We start from the raw sequence: 22,276 nt of genomic DNA, 5'->3' as shown, positions 1-22,276 counted from the left end.
AGATTCCTCAGAAAAATGGGAATAAACCTACCACAAGACCCAGCAACTCCACTCTTAGGCATATATCCCAAAGATGCCCATTCATACAACAAGGATGTCTGTTCTACTATAGTCATAGCAGCATTATTTGTAATAGTCAGAACTTGGAAGCAACCTAGATGCCCCTCAACCGATGAGTGTATAGAGAACATGTGGTATATTTACACAATGGAGTACTATTCAGCAGAAAAAAAACAATGGAATCCCGAAATTTGCAGGCAAATGGATGGCACTAGAAGAAACCATCCTGAGCGAGGTAACCCAGTCACAATAAGAGAAACATGGCATGTTTTCTCATATATCGATTTTAGACATAGATATGGGGAGTGCCAGACTTCAATCCCATGGCCAGAGAGTCTGGAAAACAGAACGTTCATTCAGTGGCTGATAGAAGCAGAGGCAGACTCCCATGGCTAAGCACTGAGCTGAACTCAAGAAATCCAGTGACAGAGAGGGAGGACTGATGACCAAAGGGATTAAGCCTGGTCTGGTTTAACCCCCAGAAACAGCTGACCTGATAAGCATTAGCTCTTGAATCCCAGATTGATGCCTGGGAATCCAGCATGGGACTGATCAAGACCCCCTGAATGTGGGTGTCAGTGAGGAGGCCTAGGTAATCTATTGAGACTTGGGTATTAGATCAGTAATTAACCCCGGTATACAAATGGACTTTGGACACCCATCCAACAATGAGAAATGCACTCTTACCCTGAACTCTTCGGGGAAGGTCTAGGCCCTGTCCTGGATGAAATGACAAACTATGGACACCCCCATGGAGGGCCTCACCCTCCTTGGGGAAATAAGGGGATATTGGGGTGGCGTTGGTTGGAGGGCACAGGAGGAGGGGAGGGAAAAGGAGAGGGACCTGGAATTGACATGTGAAGCAACTGTGTTTCTAATTTAAATTTAAAAATTATATGATTCCCAGACAATGATTCCCAGACAAACACACAAGCACACATTCACTCACATTAAATAAATAGAATTTATTTTCATTATTTAAAAAACCAGTTAGTGTTCTGCCTGGGTGTACGTCTATATGTACACCACATGTGTATGTTATATGTGTGCAACCTATGTGTATGTATGTATGTGCACCACTTGTGTACTATGTACACCACCTTTGTTTGTATGTATATATGTGTACAGATGTGTATATATGTATGTACACCACAAGAGTATGTATGTATGTTTACCACATGTATATGTATGTTTACCACATATGTATGTATGTTTGTGCACCATATGTGCATGTATGTATGTACACTAAGTGTGTATTATATATGTGCATCAATATGCATGTGTATATACAACATGTGTATCTATGTGAGCCACATGTATATGTATGTATGTACACCACATGTGGATGTATGTGTACCACATATATGTGTATGTATGTTCACTACATGAGTATCATGAATATGGACCTGTGTGTATGTATGTCAACCACATGTGCATGAGTTTATGTATATCTACCAACTGTGCCTGGCATCTGAGGAGTTAAGAAGATAGTTCTGCTCTCAGCAACAGGAGTTGCAGACAGGGTGAGCTGCCCTGTGGGTACTGATGATTGAACTTGGTTCCCCTGAAAGTGCACCAAATGATCTTAATTGATGAGCCATCTCTCCAGGCCCTTTAAGGAATAAACAAGATCTCCATGTGGCTGTCACAAACAAACATGCCCAAAAGCTGTTGGGGGTAGCAACTGGCATGACCAAGCTTAAAGACTCAAAGGGCAATAGTAGAGAACTGTGTGCTGGTTACTTTTTTGTCAGCACCAACTAGAGTCATCAGAGAAGGAGACAAAATGAAGGATTGTCCCCATCAGACTGCCTTTCCAGAAACTCTCTGGAGGAATTTCTTGATTGACACAGGGGAGTACAACCCACTGTTGTTGTAGCCACTTCTGGGCAGGCAGCCCAGGGTTCTATAAGAAAGGAGGCTGAGGGAGTGGAGAGATAACTCTGGTTAGAAGTACTGTCTGCTCTCACAGAAGTCTTGATTCAATTCCAGTATCCACATGATGGCTCACAATCATCTATAGTGTGATCAGATTCTCTCTTCTGGGGGAGAGCAGACATACATGAAGAGGAAATACTCATTTACTTAAAACACAAAAATAAACAAATCTTTAAAAGAAAAGAAAAGAACGAATGCAGGCTAAGTAAGCCAAGGAAAGCCAGTCAGGTAGATTCTTTTCTCCAGACTCTGCTTCATTTCCATCTTGCAGGTTCTCTGAGTCCCTGTCTCTGCTTCTGTCTTAGTCAGTGTTCTATTGCTGAGAAGAGACACCATGACCACAGCAACTCTGATAAAAAACATTGAATTAGGACTGGTTTACAGTTCAGAGGTTTAATCCATTATTGTCATGGCAGGAAACATGCAGCTGGACAGGAAGCTGAGAGCTCTGTATCTGGATTGGCAGGAAGAAAGGAGAGAGAGACCTGGGGCCTGGCTTGAGCCTTTGAAACCTGAAAGCTCACCCCAAGTGACACACAGTCTCCAATAAGGCCACACCTGCTACAACAAGGCCACAACTCATAACAGTGCCACACCCTGGTACCAAGCATTGGAACACATGAGTCCATGGGAACCATTACTCTTCAGACCACCACATCTTCACACAGAGAAAAACTGTACGCTGTAGACAATATAAAACTTTTCCTCCCCATGTTGTTTTGGCCAAGGTGTTTATCACACAACAGGAAAGTACTAACTACCCAGGTGTACAAGTCTACAAGCCCAGCTCTGTGAAGCCCAAGCAGGTGAGCACAAACTCAATCACAGCCTCAGAGCCTGCCTCAAGACGAAAGCTGGGGCGGAGCTCAGCAGCAGAGGGCTGGTCATGCATGCCCACAGCCCTGCGCTTGATCCCAAGCACAGAAAACACTAAAGGTTAATGACTGTCTTTGTGCCCATTGGGCTGGTAAACTGTTCTCCAGAGAATGTTCTTGTCATAAAGAGTCATGTCTGTTACGTATGTCAGGAAGTTTCACAGAATACAAAATAAATACTTAGAAATGTAAATATTGAGGAAACCTAAAAGAGTGATATCCAGGGGTTCTTCATTATTTCCTTCCATTTTGGGGTTTTTAATCTTGGAGTCAAATGTAATCAAGGCTGGTCTTGATTACCTTGACTCCACATCCTCAGTGATCTGAATACTGGATCAGGACACCAGCCTAGCCTGCGTGTGGAGGTGTGTGTTCATGTGTGGACATACGAGTGAAAATGAATTATGTCCACGTGTGAAGGTCACAGTTTATCTCTGTGGTGTCTTCCTCTGTCTCTCCTCATCTTCTCTTTTGAGACAAGGAATCTCACACAACCTGGAGATCAGACTGGCTAGTCTGCGGGCCAGTGAGATTCAGGGATCCACCAGTCTGCATTGGCTTTAACATGGTGGAAGGAATCTGAACTCCAGTATTCACACCTGCACAGAAGACACTTTACTGACCCAGGGCTCTCCCTCTAACCAATTCCTAATTTTGGAAATTCTGAAGCTGCTTCTAAATACGAAGTTTTCAAAAAGAAGTGTATAGGCCAAATAATAAGGCTAATAATATACCACTCAAGAGGTTAAAGCAAGAAGGCTAAAATTCAGTCCACACTAAGTAGCAGCACACTGTGTCTTGAGTGCTAAGAACATGTACATGTATCACCACACCCAGCTTTATACAAGAAGCTTGGAAGTTCTACCTGAAGGTCGGCCAGATGGCTCAGTGAGTGAAGGTGCTTGCTGCCAAACCTGATAATGTGAGTTCAGAACCATAGGCCTACATTGGGGGAAGTGAGGATAGGCTCCTTCATGTTTTCCTCTAGTTTCTTTTTTGTGCATCATAACATGCATATGCACACACAAATAAACAACCATATACTAATATAATGGTAAGACAAAAAGTTACCAAGCTCAGCATGGCAGCTCATAGCTGAAATCCTAACACTTGTCAACATCATTACACTCCTTACACCTTGAAATTCTGATCCTACCATCTAAGTAGAAGAAGGAGGATCAGAACTTTCAGCCCAGCCTTGGCTATACATTTCCAGTAAGAGGCCAGTCTGGGTTTTAGGAGACATGGAGTTAAGTAATAAACAAGTAGATCTAGAACCCAGTGTGGTGTCCTATGGCTCCAATGTGAACCCTTGGACCATAAATTCAAGGCCAGAGTGACTTACTTATCATATTCCAGGTCATTCTGGACTAAATCCAGGTTAAACAAAACAAATAGAATTGGTTGAATAAGGTAGCACACACCTTTAGTCACATCACTCCACTTATGGTAGCTTATGTTTGGGGAGTGAAAGTGGAATATATCTCCCTAAAATTGTTGTTTGTCATGAGGTTTTATCACAGCAGCTGATACACAGTTTCCATAACCCAGTAAAAGACAACATCTGCAGCCTGTTATACTTCAAATGAATTCACTTAAAATTATTAACCATTAGAGGGTGTGTGTTAGAGTTTAGAAGTCAAATGTCCACGGAATAATCCTGTGTTTAAATATTGATTCAACTTTGGAAATCCAACTAGCATTGAACTTCCCTGTTTTTAATTTTGTGGAAAATCTGGGAAATGAAACCTAGGAGGAGGAAGTGGGTCATGGGAGGTATAGAGAAGCTAACTGAGGCCAACATTGGACCTCCTTGGGCCATTCTGTCCCAGAGACCAGACCAGCCTTCATGTCCTTGGGGACATGTGTATGTGTGTGTGTGGTATTTTGAGCAATCATAGAACCTAGGGTGACAGGGTATGGCTTCATCACCCACATGGGTTGTCTTAAGGTTCTTGCAGACAAGTCTTTTCTTGATCATTTTGACCATATCAGGCTACTGCCTCTGGGATCCTGAGCTATGGTGAGAAATCTCACACCTAATGGGCATCATGAACGATGTCATCTTTAACCCCCACAGACGTTAGTTCCAGGGCCTAGGGTGCAAAGGAACACTTTATTTGTTACAACATCTCAATATAATCATCATATAGGATTCAGAAATCTGTCTTTGGAGAAAAAAATGAAAACTTAGAGTGTAGACATTCTGAGTTATTACAACCTTGTCATAGGGTGCTAGGGTCCAAAAGAAAAACAAAACACTATGCACCTACTAACTGGAGACTGTCAGAGTCCATAAACAAGGAAGGGTCAATGTTGTGGGGTCCTTCGTTATTCTTATTATTACTTATTTCATTATAAAAGTGAAACACATCCTGGTTAAGGTTTGGGTGTCAATGTCCCCCGAAAACAAGCATTTGGACACAGTTCACACCAGGTGACATCATTTGAGACAACTTGTGAATCCCAGGGAAGTTGACTTTACAGGAAGAAGTGTCTCACTGGGCACACTGGGGACAGTCATTTGAGTGTAGACAGTCTTATCAGGCTCCTACTGCCTCACTGAGCAGACTAGCCTTCCTGTCCTTGGTGACAGAAGGTAAGAACACCAGTGAGGTGTGCTGAACCGACATTGGTCCATTTCTTGCTGTGACCTCACAATGACAGACTCCTCTGCACTAACAGCTCTGGCTGAGGCTGACTCCAGTCCTTACAGCACAGAAGCTGTTAGCTGGTTGGAGATAATTGAGATTTGGATGCTAGTGAGATACTTGTACTTGGATATTCAATTCAATAATTGAATTGGTGAATCTGAACACAGTGAGTGCCCTGTAGTTCATAGATACCAGGTTTAGAGATTTTGTTTCTCTGAATTTCAACTGACTCTACCTTCCTCCTTCCTTGGTTTGGGGTACAATGTGGGACAATTTTCATGTTAGACTCTTACTCTATTTTAATGTGCCATTTTACCTTGACTCATTCCTTCTTTCCCCATTTAAAAATATCTTTCAGTCTACAATGGATGGTCACTTTGAGAAGGGTTTAGAGACATTGTTTCTCTGAATTTAACTAAATCTACTGTCCTTCTTCCTTGGTTTGGGATACAATGTAGGGCATTTATTATTTTTTATTAGAATAATTTACTTTTTTCTTTTGGTTGTTGGAGACAGAGTTTCTCTGTGTTGTTTTGGAGGATGTCCTGGATTTGCTCTATAAACCAGGCTGGCCTCGAACTCACAGAGATTTGCCTGCCTCTGCCTCCCAAGTGCTGGAATTAAAGGGGTGGGCCACCAGCGCCCAGCTGAACTACTCTATTGTAGCGTGTCATTTTATCTAGACTTATTCATTCTTTCACCATTTAAAAATCAGTTTATGTTAACTATAAAATATTGTCACAGCGCCATTTACATTCATGTACAAAATTTTGGTGCACAGTCCCCTGATCTCACTGCCTCCTGACCACTGCTTCCAAGTCCCTCAGTGATTCCCTTTTTATTCAGCTGCTTTCTGAGTACATGCCATGTCATGTGGACTCCTGTTGAGAGGACTGACAGGCCACAATGGATGGTCTCTTAGGGAAGGGCACCAATGTGTCTGCTTTGGCAGGAAGCCTCCTGCTTGGTGGTTATCTTAGGATCTTCATGGCAGTTCAAGGTCATGATTGGCAAGGGCAGAAGAAATAGTCAGACCTCATTGTTTGGAGTTTATTATTGAACAGGGCAGCTGAAAAGAATTCAAGAACAGAGTAAGCGAAAGTGTAAAGAGAGCAGGCAAACTCTTAGATGCGGAGCAGCAATCAGCTCACCTTCCTATTTGGACTGACACCCAACAAGCAACGTGTCTCTCTGTCTATCCCAAGGGAATGACCCTGAATCTCTAAGAACCCCGTACTCCTCCTGTTTCATCTCCTTGATTCCTGACTTGTCCATACTCCCTATACCTAATTCCTATCAACACTTTGCTGGCTCCACCCTCTGATGCAAGTTTAATTTTATGAACAAAGACTCTAGGTATGCTGGCTTTCCCATTGAGCTCATGTACAAGTTGCATCAACTGACCCTGAAAGACTCTCCTCAGGGTGAGCACCACGATTTGGATCATGTCTGATTGTGGAGTGTGTGTGTGTGTGTGTGTGTGTGTGTGTGTGTGTATGTGTGAAAATATGTGCCTGTGTAATGCAGAGTCGCTGTTGAAATCTTCAATCCTAATATAACAGTAGTAACAAGTGGGGACTCAGGAGCACTAGAGTTTGTCACACAGCAGAACATGTGGCCTTTAAGAAAAGGCTTCATAGACTGACTTCATGCTTTTCCTTGATCATGTGAGAATACACACAAAGTACCAATTAGAGGTAGAGTGCAGTCCTGCTGTACACTCGGGCCCCAGGTACTTGATCTTAACTTGTGAATGTCCATTGATCTTATCTTGTGAATGTCCAGATACACAAGCAACCCATTTCTGTTGTTTTTAAGTGACAAAACTGAGGCATTTTGTTTGAGAGGAAGAGCCTAGGGTGCCAATTGTGGCTCCATCTTTCAAATGTTGTCTTAGGGTTCTGGAACAGAAATATTTTCTTGATGATTTGAATATATCAGTCTACTGACTCTGGGATCACGGACTTTGGTGAGAAGTCTCAGGCCTAATACGGATCATGTGATGAATGATGTCATCTTTAACTCCCACAGATGTTAGTCCAGGCCCTGGGGTTCCATGGAACACAGCATTTTGTCACAACATCCCAGTGTAGTCAGGAGCTGCCTCCTGTGTGTGAATGCTCCTGAGCTATCTCCCCACACAGACACTCTGGGTTTTCAGGTGTCTGTTGCCTTGGCAACTGCTCTTGAATCTGGTTTTAGTAGAGCCTCACTTCTGTGAATGTTGGGTGAAGAAAGAGGATCATGATGCTCCCCCAATGAGTGGCTCTTAGCTTCTGTGACCTTTGTTTTGTTCTCTGAGTTTCCGGACAGTTCCTGCATAACCTATTGGTGTCATATTCTGCAGTCCACTGATGTGGAAGGCACTTACTTCTCTTCCTGAGAGTTAAGTACCGGCTTAGGCTGTCTGCACTGTCTCTGAGTGCCTTCCTTTAGGACATAGGAATGTGTAGCTATGCATATTCTCCTGGGCCTGATTTGAACCTTTTCTTTAAACTTCCCCATTGTGAATTTGTTTCTAGCCATATCAACAAGGACCCGACCATGGAGCAGGGCAGGGAGGCCTACTACTCCTCCGAGGAGTCCTTCATGACGGACTATAAGATGATGATGACCTTGGGCCAGGGACATTTTTCCAAGGTCAAACTGGCCTTCCACGTTCCTACTGTAACCTGTGTGGCTGTCAAAGCTGTTAGAAATAAGAAGAACGCGTCGCTTGTCGAGCGTGAAGTCAACATCATGAAATCTCTCAAACATCCGAATATCATTCAGTTGTTTTACGTGCTCCAATCAAGAGAGACCACCTTCTTGGTGATGGAGTACGCATCAGAGGGAGATCTTCTTCGACACATTCTGGAAGTGGGGTCCTTAGAGGAGAGCGAGGTGCGAAGGCTATTTACCCAGATACTCCTTGCTGTGGAGTACTGCCATAGCAACCATATTGCCCACAGGGACATTAAGGCCGATAACATACTCCTGGACAGCAGAGGTGATGCCAAACTGTGTGATTTTGGCCTTGCTGCCAACGTGACCCCAGGACAGCTGCTGAAGGACTTCTGTGGCACTCTGCTCTACTGTGCCCCAGAACTCTTTGCAGAGGAGGCCTATGATGGGTGTGCCACAGATATGTGGAGTCTAGGTGTGCTCCTCTTCCTCATGGTGGTTGGGCGCTTTCCCTTCCGGGCCAGCTCTCCTAAAGGTGTTAGGCATCAGATCCTTGCCGCAAACTTCAGCATACCTCAGCACGTTTCCATGGATATTTTCAATGTCATCGTAGAACTGCTGATGATCAACCCGGGAAGGAGGCCGACCATTGATCAAATCATGAAGCGCCCCATGATCAGGGACAGGAAGACTGGTTTGCCACCTCCTTCTACACAGAAACCCCCAGGCGCCCTGAGCCCAAGCATTGTCAACACCATGATGGTCATGGGGTATAAATCTGAGGAAATCATGGATTCTCTGAGAGACCAAAACTACAACCAGGTGATGGCCACTTACCTGATTCTCCAACACCAGTCTCCTGGGGGAGACTGCTGCCATCACCAGGTGAAATCCATGCAGCCAGACCTTGTCCTCAACCTGGATGATCTTCACACCTTCCCTGTGCCCCTAAGGCGAGCTAGCGAGCCTGCTCCCCTGACCTTCACCTCGTCATCCAATCCCCAGGAGAGAGCGCATGAGAAGAATGCCAGGCAGTGTGGCACAAGGCATAGCATGCCTGCCACCCTGTGCCGCCACTCAGAGAGGACCCGACCTCCCCACCAGGTCTACTTGAACAGGCATCGTGCTCTTTTCCTCATGTGCAGTAGCGAGGAAATGAGCGAGAATTTCTCTGAGTCGATGATTGGGAAAAGTGGCAGCCTGAGGGCCAGTGTCCACCCATCATCACTCTTAATGTACACTGCTTCTTCTAGTCTAGAGCACAATGAGACCACATGTGACACAGGCAACAGAGCTTCCTGCAGTTACCAAGAGGAATTCTGGAGCTCAGTGGAGACAGTTCAGAGTGTAACTCCCAAAGGCTCCTCCTCCTCTTGGGATACATTGCAGGAAGACACCATGACACAAGAAGAAGCCATTAGTGAGCAAGTGAATATCACACAGGAAGAGGCCATGAATGCGGAAGGTATCATCACACAAGAAACAACCATAACCCAGGAAGTGTCCATCACAGAGGAAGTGACTATAACCCACCAAGAAGCCACCACAAAAGAAGCAACCATAACCCCGGAAGAGGATGACACACCTGATCAGGATGACTCTATCACAGAGGAGAATGCCATCACCCATGGCCAGCCTGAGGTTGCCGGCCCAGCTTCCTCCCAAAGCCGTAGGCGCCACAGGTGGAAGGGGGTCAAGAGAGCAATGGTGAACTGCCTCAGACACCTGTGCTGCTGCCTGGCCCCTGCCAAGAGAAGCCACGACTCCTGTAAGAACCTGGCTCCAAGGAAACAGGATCGTGGAGTCACCCACAGAACCAGGTGGGGACACTTACTTCATTTTACTCATTCTTTGCCTCCTGTTCTTTGTGACAGAGAATGACTGTGCACACTTGTGGCACACTTGTGAACTTAATAACCTGTCCCTTCATAAAGACCAATTCCAGAGGATTCCCTCCAGTGTGACCTCAGGCTTGTTGAGCTAGAATTGGACAGCAGAGATGCTTATCAAAGCCTGCAGCGCAGGAGGAGGGGGCATCGGTAAATCAGGCAGTTGGGTGTTTAGGTGCCGCAGGGCCAGCACAGTAAGTTCTCGGTGTTCCAAAGTCACTAACAGTCTCCTTTCTGTGTCTTTCTGCTTTGTAGCGCTGAAGAGGTCCAGACCCAGCTCCGTGGCTTGTGAGCCACGGGTTGGGGATGGGTCTGGCTGAAATTCGGACAGCACACAGAGGAGCCAGGCCAGATGTCCAAGAATCAGTGTGTCTGCCGCCCACCCGAGTTCAGCTCTCACCAGGTGATTCCCAGGCAGGGAGGGCAGACTTTACATGGGGACTTGTTCAGAAGGCAGGCCTGAGTTACAAAGGGCCCAGGCTGTGTTGTGGAACAATAGTCCCTTCCCCTCTACCCTGCCTGGGTAAACATCAAGACTGTCCTCTGGGTAATGACTGTCCTGTGCCCCCTCTTTCCAGGCAGGGAACATGACCTTCTCCACAGGTTGAGCCTTTTCCTGCCAGGGAGAGTATTCCTAGTGAGCCAGTCCCATCTTCCCCAAGATTGGCTCTCAGGTTGAGAATCTGGCCTGCAGGCAGCCCCATAGAAGGCTCTAGAGTACAACCTGCTGCAGAAAAACTTGCAAAATCCTGCAAAAGTCATCACAGCAAGTTCCATTACCTGAGTCCGCAGACCCCACTTAGAGCAAAGCTTGTGAAATTCTCATCTGGGGCGTGACTCAATGCCATGAGTCCTCTCTTTCCACCACTTCTGCCCTCTAGTTACTCACCAACTGCCTCTCCATGCTTGTTTCTTCAAGGTCGCCATTCACATACAACACCATTTGCCACAGCGTGAGGGAATGATGGGTGTCCTGATCGATGTCGAACCTGAAACCTTCATGAGGGAGCAGCAACCTCCTGCAGGCCCTGCCTACTGCCAGCCACAGTCTGCTCTCTGCCGGGCGATGGTTCCTTCCCTTTGTCTCACTCCTTGCAAGTCCAAGCCTTCCCTCAGCTGGGCTATGGTTGTCTCCATAGGTTGCTTCATTTCTCTGTGTCTTTGCAAGTTGCTTTTTCTTCCACAATAAGCAGCTTTTTGCACACCATTTGGGAGAGCTTCCAGGAAACCATCCCTGTCCACCCAACAGTCACATGGCCATGAACTCATCTTGTGTCCTCTTTCTCCCTAGTCTGTCCCAACATGTCATGGCACGAGCCACAGAGAACTCTCTGTGAGTGCTGTGCATGGTCTGTCTGTCCAGCTTGTCCCTAAAGTGAACCCAGGAAGAGAAGGTTCCTGGAATCATCATCTTGGTGGGATATCATCTGTTCTCCCCAGCATTTCCGTATCGTGTTCCCTGAAGATGAAATATATTTTACAGACGTGTCCTCTGAGCAACACTAAGCTCATAGGAAAGATACTTTTGAACAGAATCTGAGAAGAAAGCAGTGTCTTATTCCTCTCTAAGGTGGAAAGAGCACCCAAAAACACTATGCTTTCCCAACCACCATCTACAACTGTGGGAAAGGAGATTCCCCAGAATACTGTGCTGGCCTTAGAATCTGGACTAGGCTGAGCTGCTCAGACAGAACTGAGGAGGACTTCTCAGGACTCTGTCCAGCCTGGGCAGGAGATCTGACTTGGCATGCTGATCATATTCATACAACTATATTGTTTGCCTGCCCTCCATCCACTGGAATGTGGACCACCTGGTGATTTTTTCACCTCTCTCTCTGTCTCTGTCTCTCTCTCTCTCTCTGTGCCTCTCTCTCTCTCTCTCTCTGTCTCATTTTTCTCTGCCTGTATCTCTGTCTCTGTGTGTCTACTTGTACATGAACAACTTCCATGCAGGTGAGCTGCTCTGTCTTAAACTGGATCTGAAAAGAATCACTACACCCTGAAGAAGGCCATGAAAAGCAAACAGTAATGCAAGCATAAAATTGCCATTGACTGGAGCTGATACATAAAGTATCACTGAGACATGAAACCTTGAATCACCCACCTCAATAATAACATAATCACAGAAGGTGGTCAGGAAATCCATTCTGTCTACAACCCAAGAAGGAAATTGTCTTTCATTCCCTGATAATTGTGTTAAGATGTCACATGAACACTTCCATTTTATTTTCTGACTTTTGATTCTGTCCACATTGTATGGAAGGAAACTCTTTTCCTTTCTTGGTTTTAGTGTTCACACAGAGTCTTGTCCTGTTAAGTAGGAAGAGCTCAGGGTCAGTGTAGGGAGTTCCAGGCTGAGTGTAACCCTTCACAAGGAACATGCACGTTCGGATTATTTAAATTCTGAGATGTGGATCCTGGCGCTGGGAGCTGCGTGAATGCAAAGACTGAAACCAGGCTGTGGCAGCATCCTTGTCTCATCTCAGGCCTGGTGGAGGAGAGAGGCCGGAATGGCAGCTTGCTGCCCTGAGGTCAGTGAGATACCTCATTTGAAAAGTAAGGTGGAAGTCCATGGTCGTGGAGCACCACATAACCCAGGACTGGGAGCAGCCTGATCTCTGTTGTTTCTGGTCTGTAGCCTGGGCTACAGAGAGAGTTCAAGCACAGCCACTTGTGCACAGAGAAACCCTGTCTCAAAAATCAAACTAAAGTATTAGGGTGTGAAAGCACTGGGTCTCTATTCCTGGTCTTAACACGAGCTCAATCAGTGAGAAGAGACAGACAGACACGACCACTCACACATACACCCCTGTGGGCATGGATGTGTCAGGGTAATATACACACATAATCATTATGTACAGTTCTCCAATCCTGCCTTACCTGTTGTTCCTCAATTCTGTCTAGAACCTATATCCATGGTATTTTATTCTCATTTTCAAAATTCAAGACTCGTAAACCCCACAGTGGCAAATGTATCAGTCTTGCCATATAGAATTCCTTTTCCCCCCCACTGTTCTTATTTTTTTGTTTTTGTTTTTATTTATTTTCCAGTTTAAATTTAGATAAAATACAAGGTTGCTTCACAAGTCAGTTCCAGGTCCCTCGCCTTTCCCTCCCCCCCACCCGTGCCATCCCTCCAACCCCCCCCGTTATCCCCTCATTCCCCCAGGGAGGGTGAGGCCCTCCATGGGGGTGTCCATAGTCTGTCATTTCATATAGGGCAGGGCCTAGACCCTTCCCCAAGAGTTCAGGGTGAGAGTGCACCTCACATTGTTCTATGGGAGTCCAAAGTCCGTGTGTATACTTGGGATGGGTACTGATCTGCTGCCCAAGGCTCAATAGATTACCTAGGCCTCCGCACTGACACCCAGATTCAGGGGGTCTTGATCAGTCCCATGCTGGATTCCCAGGCTGATGCCTGGGATTTCAGGGTTAACCTTTGTCTGGTCAGCTGTTTCTGGGGGTTAAACCAGCCCAGTCTTAATCCCTTTGATCATCAGTCCTCCCTCTTTGTTACTGGCTTTCTTGAGTTCAGCTCAGTACTTAACCAAGGGAGTCTGCCTCTTCTTCGATCAGCCACTAAATGAAGTTTCTGTTTCCCAGACTCTCTGGCCATAGGATTGTAGGCTGGCACTCCCCAGATCTATGTCTAAAATCCATATATGAGAGAGTACATGCCATGTTTCTCTTTGTGACTGGGTTACCTCACTCAGGATGGTTTCTTCTAGTGTCATCCATTTGCCTGCGAATCTCATGATTCCATTATTTTTTTCTGCTGAATAGTACTCCATTGTGTAGATGTACCACATTTTCTCTATCCACTCTTCAGTTGAGGGACATCTAGGTTGCTTCCAAGTTCTGGCTATTACAAATAAAGCTGCTATGAACATAGTGGAACAGACATCTTTGTTGTATGAATGGGCATCTTTTGGATATATGCCTAAGAGTGGAGTTGCTGGGTCTTGTGGTAGGTTTATTCCCATTTTTCTGAGGAATCTCCATACTGATTTCCAAAGTGGCTGAACCAGTTGGCACTCCCACCAGCAATGGAGGAATGTACCCCTTTCACATCCTCTCCAGCATAAATTGTCATTGGTGTTTTTGATTTTAGCCATTCTGACAGGAGTGAGATGGTATCTCAGAGTTGTTTTGATTTGCATTTCCCTGATGGCTAAGGATGTTGAGCACTTTCTCAAGTGCCTCTCAGCCATTTTAGACTCCTCTCTTGAGAACTCTCTATTTAGTTCTGCAGCCCACTTTTTTATTGGGTCCTTTGATGTTTTGGAGACTTGCTTCTTGAGTTCTTTGTAAATTTTGGAGATCAACCCTCTGTCAGATGTTGGATTAGTGAATATTTTTTCCCATTCTGTGGGCTGCCGTTTTGTCTTGCTGACTGTGTCCTTTGCCTTACAGAAGCTTCTCAGTTTCAGTAGGTCCCATTTATTAATTGTTGATCTCACTGTCTGTGCTACTGGTATTATGTTCAGGAAGCTGTCTCCTGTACCAATTCGTTCAAGGGTACCACCCACTTTCTCTTCTAAGAGGTTCAGTGTGGCTGGATTTATGTTGAGGTCTTTGATCCATTTGGACTTAAGTTTTGTGCATGGCTATAAACATGGATCGATCCACATTCTTCTACATGCCAGTCTCCAGTTATGCCAGCACCATTTGTTGAAGATGCTTTCTTTATTCCATTGTATATTTTTAGCTTCTTTGTCAAAGATCAGATGTTCGTACGTGTGTGGGTTAATACCCGGGTTTTCAATTCGATTCCATTGGTCTACCTGTCTATTTTTGTGCCAATACCAAGCTGTTTTCAGGACTATAGCTCTATAATAGAGCTTGAGGTCAGGGATGGTGATGCCTCCGGACGTTGCCTTGTTGAAGAGGGTTGTTTTGGCTATCCTGGGTCTTTTGTTTTTCCATACAAAATTGATTATTGTTCTTTCAAGGTCTGTGAAGAATTGTGCTGGGATTTTAATGGGGATTGCATTGAATCTGTAGATTGCTTTTGGCAGGATTGCCAGTTTTACTACATTGATGTTGGCTGTTGGTTTATTGTATATAGCTTTTATTATGTTTAAGTATGTCCCTGTTATCCCAGATCTCTCCAAGACCTTTATCATGAAGGGGTGTTGGATTTTGTCAAAGGCTTTTTCGGCATCTAGTAAGATGATCATGTGATTTTTGTGTTTCAGCTTGTTTATATGGTGGATTACGTTGATGGATTTTCGTATGTTGAACCATCCCTGCATCCCTGGGATGAAACCTACTTGATCGTGGTGAATGATTGTTTTGATGTGTTCTTGGATCTGATTTGCCAGTATTTTATTGAGTATTTTTGCATCAATGTTCATGAGGGATATTGGTCTGAAGTTCTCCTTCTTAGTTGCATCTTGTGTGGCTTGGGGGTCAAGGTTATTGAAGCCTCATAGAAAGAGTTTGGCAAAGATCCTTCTGCTTCTATTGTGTGGAACACTTTGAGAAGAATTGGTATAAGCTGTTCTTTGAATTTCTGGTAGAATTCTGCACTGAGGCCATCTGGACCTGGACTTTTTTTGGTTGGGAGACTTTTGATGACTGCTCCTATTTCCATAGGGGTTATACGTCTATTTAAATTGCTTATCTGTTCTTGATTTAGTTTTGGCAAGTGATAGCTATCCGGGAAGTCATCCATTTCCTTTAAATTTTCGAATTTTGTGGAGTACAGGTTTTCAAAGTATGACCTAATGATTCTCTGGATTTCCTCAGAGTCTGTTGTTATGTCCCCCTTTTCATTTCTGATTTTGTTAATTTGCGTGTTCACTCTCTGCTGTTTGGTAAGTTTGGACAAAGGTTTGTCTATCTTGTTGATTTTCTCAAAGAACCAACTCTTCGTAGCATTGATTCTTTGTATTGTTTTCCTGGTTTCTACTTTATTGATTTCAGCCCTCAATTTGATTATTTCCTGGCTTCTACTCCTCCTGGGGGAGTTTGATTCTTTGTGTTCTAGAGCTTTCAGCTGTGATGTTAATTCTCTGGTATAACTGTTCTCCTATTTCTTCATGTGAGCACTTAGTGCTATGAACTTCCCCCGTAGCACTGCTTTCATGGTGTCCCATAGGTTTGGGTATGTTATGTCTTCATTCTCATTGAATTCGAGGAAGTCTTTAATTTCTTTTTTTATTTCCCCTTTGACCCAGGGATGGTGCAGTTGAGCATTATTCAATTTCCATGAGTTTGTAGGTTTTCTGCAATTGTGTTGTTGTTGAATTCTAATTTTAAAGCATGGTGGTCTGATAAGATGTATGGAGTTATTCCAATTTTTTGTAGCTGCTGAGGTTTGATATGTTGCCAAGTATGTGGTCGATTTTTGAGAAGGTTCCATGTGGTGGTGAGAAGAAGGTATATTCTTTTTATCTGGATGAAATGTTCTATAGATATCTGTTAATCCCAGTTGGGTCATTACTTCTATTAGACCCTTTGCTTCTTTGTTGAGATTCTGTCTGGTATTCCTGTCTAGTGGTGAGAGTGGTGTGTTGAAATCTCCCACTATAACTGTGTGGGGCTTTAGATGAGATTTAAGTTGTAATAATGTTTCTTTAACGAATGTGGATGCCTTTGTATTTGGGGCATAGATGTTCAGGATAGACACTTCATCTTGGTGGGTTTCACCTGTGATGAGTATGCAATGACCTCCTTCATCTCTTTTGATTGATTTTATTTTTAAAGTCCAGTTTGTTAGATATTAGGATTGCTACCCCTGCTTGTTTCTTGGGTCCATCTGATTGAAAATTTTTTCCCAACCTTTAACTCTCAGGTAATGTCTGTCTTTGTGGGTGAGGTGTGTTTCTTTTATGCAGCAGAAGGAAGGGTTCTGTCTTCGAATCCATTCTGCTAGTCTGTGTCTTTTTATGGGTGAGTTAAGGCCATTAATATTGAGGGATATTAATGACCATTGATTGCTCATCCTTCTTCGATTTGCAATGGTTGGTGGTGGTGGAATTATGTGTGGAATTTCACCCCTTTGTTCTTTTGGCTGTTAGTAGAGAGGGATTCTCTAATGCCTATGTTTTTCTGGTTGTAGTTAGCTTCCTTGGGTTGGAGTTTTCCTTCCAAAATTTTCTGTAGGGCTGGGTTAGTGGACACATATTGCTTGAATCTAATTCAAGACTCGTAAACCCCACAGTGACAGATGTATCAGGCTTTTCTTATAGAATTCCTTTTTCCCTTCTCTCTTCTTATTTTGACACAGATTTTCTGTAGGCAGTACCGGCTGCCAAGGAATGGCGACCCTGCTACCCCCAAGTGAGTGTTGGGGCTACAGGTGAGCACCTATTCCTATTGGGTTTTGTGGTTTTGTTTTTAAATGATGCATGCAGCTGTGGATATCCTTAAAATTTTAATCTTTCTATTTCCATGTACCAATGAAGGGATTCCAGTAATTCTCCACCAAGTCTGGTTTATTTTGTGCTGGGGACAAATCCCAGGGTTTCCTGCATGCTGGGCAAGTGCTGTCCCAACTGACTCATTCCTGTATCTCAACCAAGCCTGGGATCCACTGTGTAGCTGAGGAAGACCTGGAGCGCTGGGTCATCCCTATGGAATTACAGATCTGCACCATTGACTCTGCATTTTCTCTTTTACCATTTCTAGATGACCTGACTTTCTACTGAGAGTCTTTTGAAGAACCGCAAACTCGAGCTCTAGCCTTTTCTTCTGAAGCTGGTGAGTTGTGACCTGGGTGGGAGGGAGGTAAAGGAAGCTGTCCCCATCCCATGCCATGTCAAGGACACTCAGGTCAGTGTGCAGCAGCCCAGGTCATCACCTGTGTAGCTAGTTATTTTCAAAGCCCTGTTCTGATTAGCAGTCCTCAGGCTAGTCTCATCCAACTTCCTACACAGCTCCGTGGGACAGAATGGAAGGCAGAAACCTCTCCAGTGCATGTCCACAGCAGCAGCTGATGATAGTAGGAAGATGAAGCCTCACATTGCTTGAAGGTTCAGTCCCCTCACCCCTGGCGTCTCACTCACTCCCATTTTCCCTTTCTAGGCATTTTGTGGATTTCTCTTAAGACTAGATGGCAGAGCCAAGATGAAGGTGTATGCTGATATCCCTGGATTCTGGAGGCTTAGATTGGGCACTAGCCATTGCCTCAAGTCCAGCCTGTGCTATATAAGGAGCTGTAGTCTAGCTTTGGTGGCATTGTGAGATCTCTCTCTAAAAACAGAATGTGAACAGGAGGACTTGAGATCAGTGTGTCCTATGTGCACAGTAGTTATTGTTCGTAGGTTTTTTGCCAGCACAAAATAATATCAGGTGGACTTTGCCTGGTATTAGGGGTAGAGACAAGAGCATCAGGCAGTCAAAGTCATCTTCCAAAGCACAGAGTTTGAGGCCAGTCTAGGAGGAATGACACCATTTTATTTGTATTTATTCATTTATTTATTTATTTATTTGGATTTATGAGATAGGGTTTCTCTGTATTGTTTTGGAGGCTGTGGATCTAGCCCAGCCTCGAACTCACAGAGATCTGGCTGCCTATGCCTCCGGAGTGCTGGGGTTAAATGCCTGCACCACCACCGCCTGGCTGACACTATTTTAAATAAACAATCCCTACTCCCAAATCTTAATCCCCATATCTGAGAAAACAATGACATGGCAACCCACCGTAACCTCATATACCTCATGAATCAGAATGCCTTTCCCATGTATAGATGAAAACAGAGCATCCAGATGTACCGTGAATATTTCGAGTGATTCACATCTGGAATTGGCTGAGCATTGAGTCATCTCTTGTGCAGTGTACTGAGGAGCTGTTCAGTAAGTGCTTCCTATTGATCATGTGGGAGGAGGGAAAAGGGAGGAATGGAGGGCATGGAGACTCAGTCCAGGGCCAATAAGAAAGGCAGAATGCAGCAATCTCTTGAAGCCCTGAGACCCTCTGATGTTTTGCTGCCCCGCCCTGTGGCCACTCTATACCTGTTCCCAGTTAGTGCACCTGAATTACTGCAGTCTCTGCTTCAACTCAGGACACAATTGTGGTGGTTATGTGGGTTTCAGACTGGGGTGGAGGGAAGCTTGCCATGTGAAACCCATCTAACATGCTTTTATACTCTGTCTTTCATGCTTTTTCTCATTTGTGATAACAAACAAAATACTTTTCAGAGCTGGGGTGTCCTGATGTCCCTGAACAAATTTCATAGACACACTGCTGCTCCTGGACATGCCCTCCACAATTGAGATGACTGGGTTGTGAGTCACGACTGTGAAATCCATACCTGGGTGAGATTCAGAAGCACAAGAGGGCTGGGACGGTGCCTGTCTGTCCATACAGTGCCTGCTTTCATTGTGAGATATGAGGTCATGACCCAGAGAACCAGGGAAAACCAGTTGGCTGGCTGAGGCTTGTTACCCCAGAATATGGAGATGGAGGGACGTGCATGTACCTTTTGTTTTGTCTTTGTTTTGTTGCAGTATGTTTCTGAGACAGGGTTTCTCTGTCCTTCCCTGTCTCTCTAGAGCAGACTGGCCTTTGTGTCACAGACAGTTGCCTGCTTCTGTCTCCCAAGTGCTGGGATCAGAGGCGTGCACCACCACAAACACAACCACACTTGACTGCAGGTGCTTCAACCTTGCTGGACTTAAGAAAGCCTTTGTCCAAAGCACAAGGTGTACATATCTGTGAGTTAACATTTGAGGGAATACATGTGCTACATACTTAAAAGTTAGAGCATACACATGGATATATACAAGGACACGGATGCACAAGCACACAATTGTAAATATATTACATGTGAATGTGTCTACACACACACACACACACACACACTCACACACACACACACACACACACACACACACACCTACATACGAAAGTAAGCATAGTGATAAAGAAAAACAACGTTAGTTGAAGGACCAGGTGGCGTTTGGAAAATCTGACCTTCATGCAGGAGCATCCTGGTGGGCAAGACCAGGAGAGGGAGACATGGTGATGCTGCTGAGATACTGGGGTGGTCCTCTGTGGGTGCTAGGTGATGACAGAGCCCAGGAAGCCACGCTTCTGGCATGCTTACTCTTGACAGGCAGATGGAGTAGGTGGGATGACAAGGAAGTTCCAGCTTCATTAGCACTCATGTCACCTAATGACTCTGCTCTCTGCAGCTTGGTTCTAGGAGGTTTCAGAAGCCAAGGGAGATGACCTTGCAGTAGGAGAAAAGAAGACCACCTCCATCAATTCTACTAGCACCCCCAAAATCATTGAGTTATGTTTCTTAAGTTGGAAATAAATTAAATTCTTTAATGAGGTTTTGTCTTTTTTTATTTTTATTTATTCTCTGTTTCCCTACCAATCCCAGTCCCCCTTCCTGTTCCTCCCTACATTTACCCATCCCAACTTGCATTTTCTCCTCAGAGAGGGTAAGGCATCCCATGGGGGGGGTCAATGAAGTCTGTCAGATCCCCAATTTGAGGCTGAACCAAGGCCCACACCCCTGTGTCTATGCTGAGCAAGGCCTTTCTCCATAGGGAATGGGCTGTAAAAGTCCAGTTCATGCAGGCACAGATCCTATTCCCACTGCCAGTGGCCCACACTCACTGCCCTTGACACACCAGTGTCAACTGCATTCAGGGGGCCGAGGTCAGTGCTATGCAGGGTTCCCAACTGTCTGTCTGGAGACAGTGAGCTCCTGCTAGCTCAGGTCTGCTGTGTCTGTGATTTTCCCCCATCCTGGTCTTGATCCCTTTGCTCATATTAGCATTCCTCCCTCTCTTTCACTGGTCTCAGTAGCTAAGGCCACTGGATAATTGTGGATCTCTAATTTCTTGATCATCCCATAATGGCTCCTCTATCATAATATTTCTTTCCTTGCCCTCCTGCCTTGTCTTTCCCCTAAGCAGACCCCCCCATTACCTTATGCTCTCCTCCTCAGTCCCCTTCCTTCCAACACTCTCAGCTTCCAAATACTCAGGAGATCTCCCTTTCCTTCCTAGGCAGATCCATGTCCTCTTTGCTACCTAGCTTCTCTGGGGTTGTGGACTGTAGACTGGTTGTTTTTTATGTATAATATCCACTTATGAGTGAATATACCATATTAGTTCTCACTCAAGCATTTTTTCTAGTTCTGTCCCTTTGCCTATAATATTCAAGATGCTTTTTTTGTTTTGTTTTTACCACTGAATATGTGGAGAGGTGAGCCTATAATACTATCCAGGGGCATGAACAGTGGTGGGGGGACAGGTGGAGAGATATATGGGAAAGAGAATGCAAAATTCCTCTCATTGGAAGCTGGCCACACTTCTCATCTTCCCAGATCGTAAGTGCGTTTTCCTGCTGATAAAAATATTTGTTACCCCATTGCATTGATTCCTCATCAAGTATGTTCCATTGTGTAAGTGTACCATGTTTTCTTTATCCATCTTAAGGGCATCTTGGTTGTTTAGTTGGTACTGCCTATTACAAACAATGCTACGAACACAGTTGACCAAATGCCCCTGTGGTGTAGTGTGCATTTTATGGGTATATGACCAAAAGTGGTATTACTGGGATACGAGGATGGTACATGCAATATGGAAATTACGGTATTTATTTACCAGAGAAAGAACTTACACACAAGGTGGAAGATCAGGAGCGTGGCAGTCTTCCAAGTAATATTTGTTTTTACAAATGTCGGTGTCCTTATATTTGAGGCATAGATATTCAGAATTGAGAATTCATCTTGATGGATTTTTCCTGTAATAATGAATATGAAATATCCCTTATCTCTATTGATTAATTTAATTTGATGTCTAATTTGTCAGATATTATGATACATACACCAGCTTGTATCGTAGGCCCATTTGATTGGAAAATCTTTTCCCAATCCTTACTCTCAGCTAATGTTTGTCTTTGAAATGCAGGTGCATTTCTTGTATGCAGCAGAAGGATGGATTCTGTTTCCATATGGATTCTGTTGATCTGTGTCTTTTTATAGGCAGTTTGAGACCTCTGATATTACAGGATATTAATGACCACTTATTGCTACTTTGCATTACTTTTGTTTTAGTGTTGTTGGTAGTATTATGTACAGGTTCCCTTAGTAATTAGCTGTTGGGGGTTATGTACTGCCTGTATTTTTGTGGATGTTGCTAACTTCCTGTGTTTGGAGTTTTCCTTCTAGTCCTTCCAGTAGGGCAGAATTTGTGGATAGGTACTTTTTAAAATCAGACTTTGTCAAGG

The 22,276-nt window shown here is 44.5% G+C and overlaps 1 protein-coding gene across 4 annotated transcripts; it reads left to right on the top strand.

The window, feature by feature from the left end:
• Positions 1-7,925: 7,925 nt before the first annotated feature.
• LOC110339660 (sperm motility kinase 2B-like) lies at positions 7,926-20,362 on the top strand. 4 transcript variants are annotated; one of them, XM_040737306.1, is made up of 8 exons: positions 7,926-10,011; positions 10,336-10,483; positions 17,315-17,386; positions 17,716-17,859; positions 17,964-18,059; positions 18,777-18,882; positions 19,228-19,344; positions 20,224-20,362. In XM_040737306.1, exons 1-2 carry the CDS (start codon positions 7,973-7,975, stop codon positions 10,370-10,372), a joined length of 2,076 nt encoding a protein of 691 aa, XP_040593240.1. In that variant the 5' UTR covers positions 7,926-7,972; the 3' UTR covers positions 10,373-10,483; positions 17,315-17,386; positions 17,716-17,859; positions 17,964-18,059; positions 18,777-18,882; positions 19,228-19,344; positions 20,224-20,362. The 4 variants fall into 4 exon arrangements, with proteins under 4 accessions (XP_040593240.1, XP_040593239.1, XP_040593241.1 ...); XM_040737305.1 differs by lacking the exon at positions 17,964-18,059 and having other exon boundaries at positions 17,315-17,367; positions 17,716-17,787; XM_040737307.1 differs by lacking the exon at positions 17,964-18,059 and having other exon boundaries at positions 17,716-17,787.
• Positions 20,363-22,276: the final 1,914 nt, after the last annotated feature.

This window comes from Mesocricetus auratus, unplaced genomic scaffold (genome assembly GCF_017639785.1).
Source record: "Mesocricetus auratus isolate SY011 unplaced genomic scaffold, BCM_Maur_2.0 Super-Scaffold_100676, whole genome shotgun sequence".
In the NCBI taxonomy this organism is placed as follows: Eukaryota; Metazoa; Chordata; class Mammalia; order Rodentia; family Cricetidae; genus Mesocricetus; species Mesocricetus auratus.
Note: the sequence above shows the minus strand (reverse complement) of the source record. Positions and strands in the feature narration are given on the sequence as shown.

Bases quoted from the DNA above. Each gene is read 5' to 3' on its own strand.
- LOC110339660 (XM_040737305.1), top strand. From the start codon at position 7,973: ATGTGTAGCTATGCATATTCTCCTGGGCCTGATTTGAACCTTTTCTTT. The intron at 10,012-10,335 runs GTGGGGACACTT...TCTGCTTTGTAG, and splicing joins GGAGTCACCCACAGAACCAG to CGCTGAAGAGGTCCAGACCC.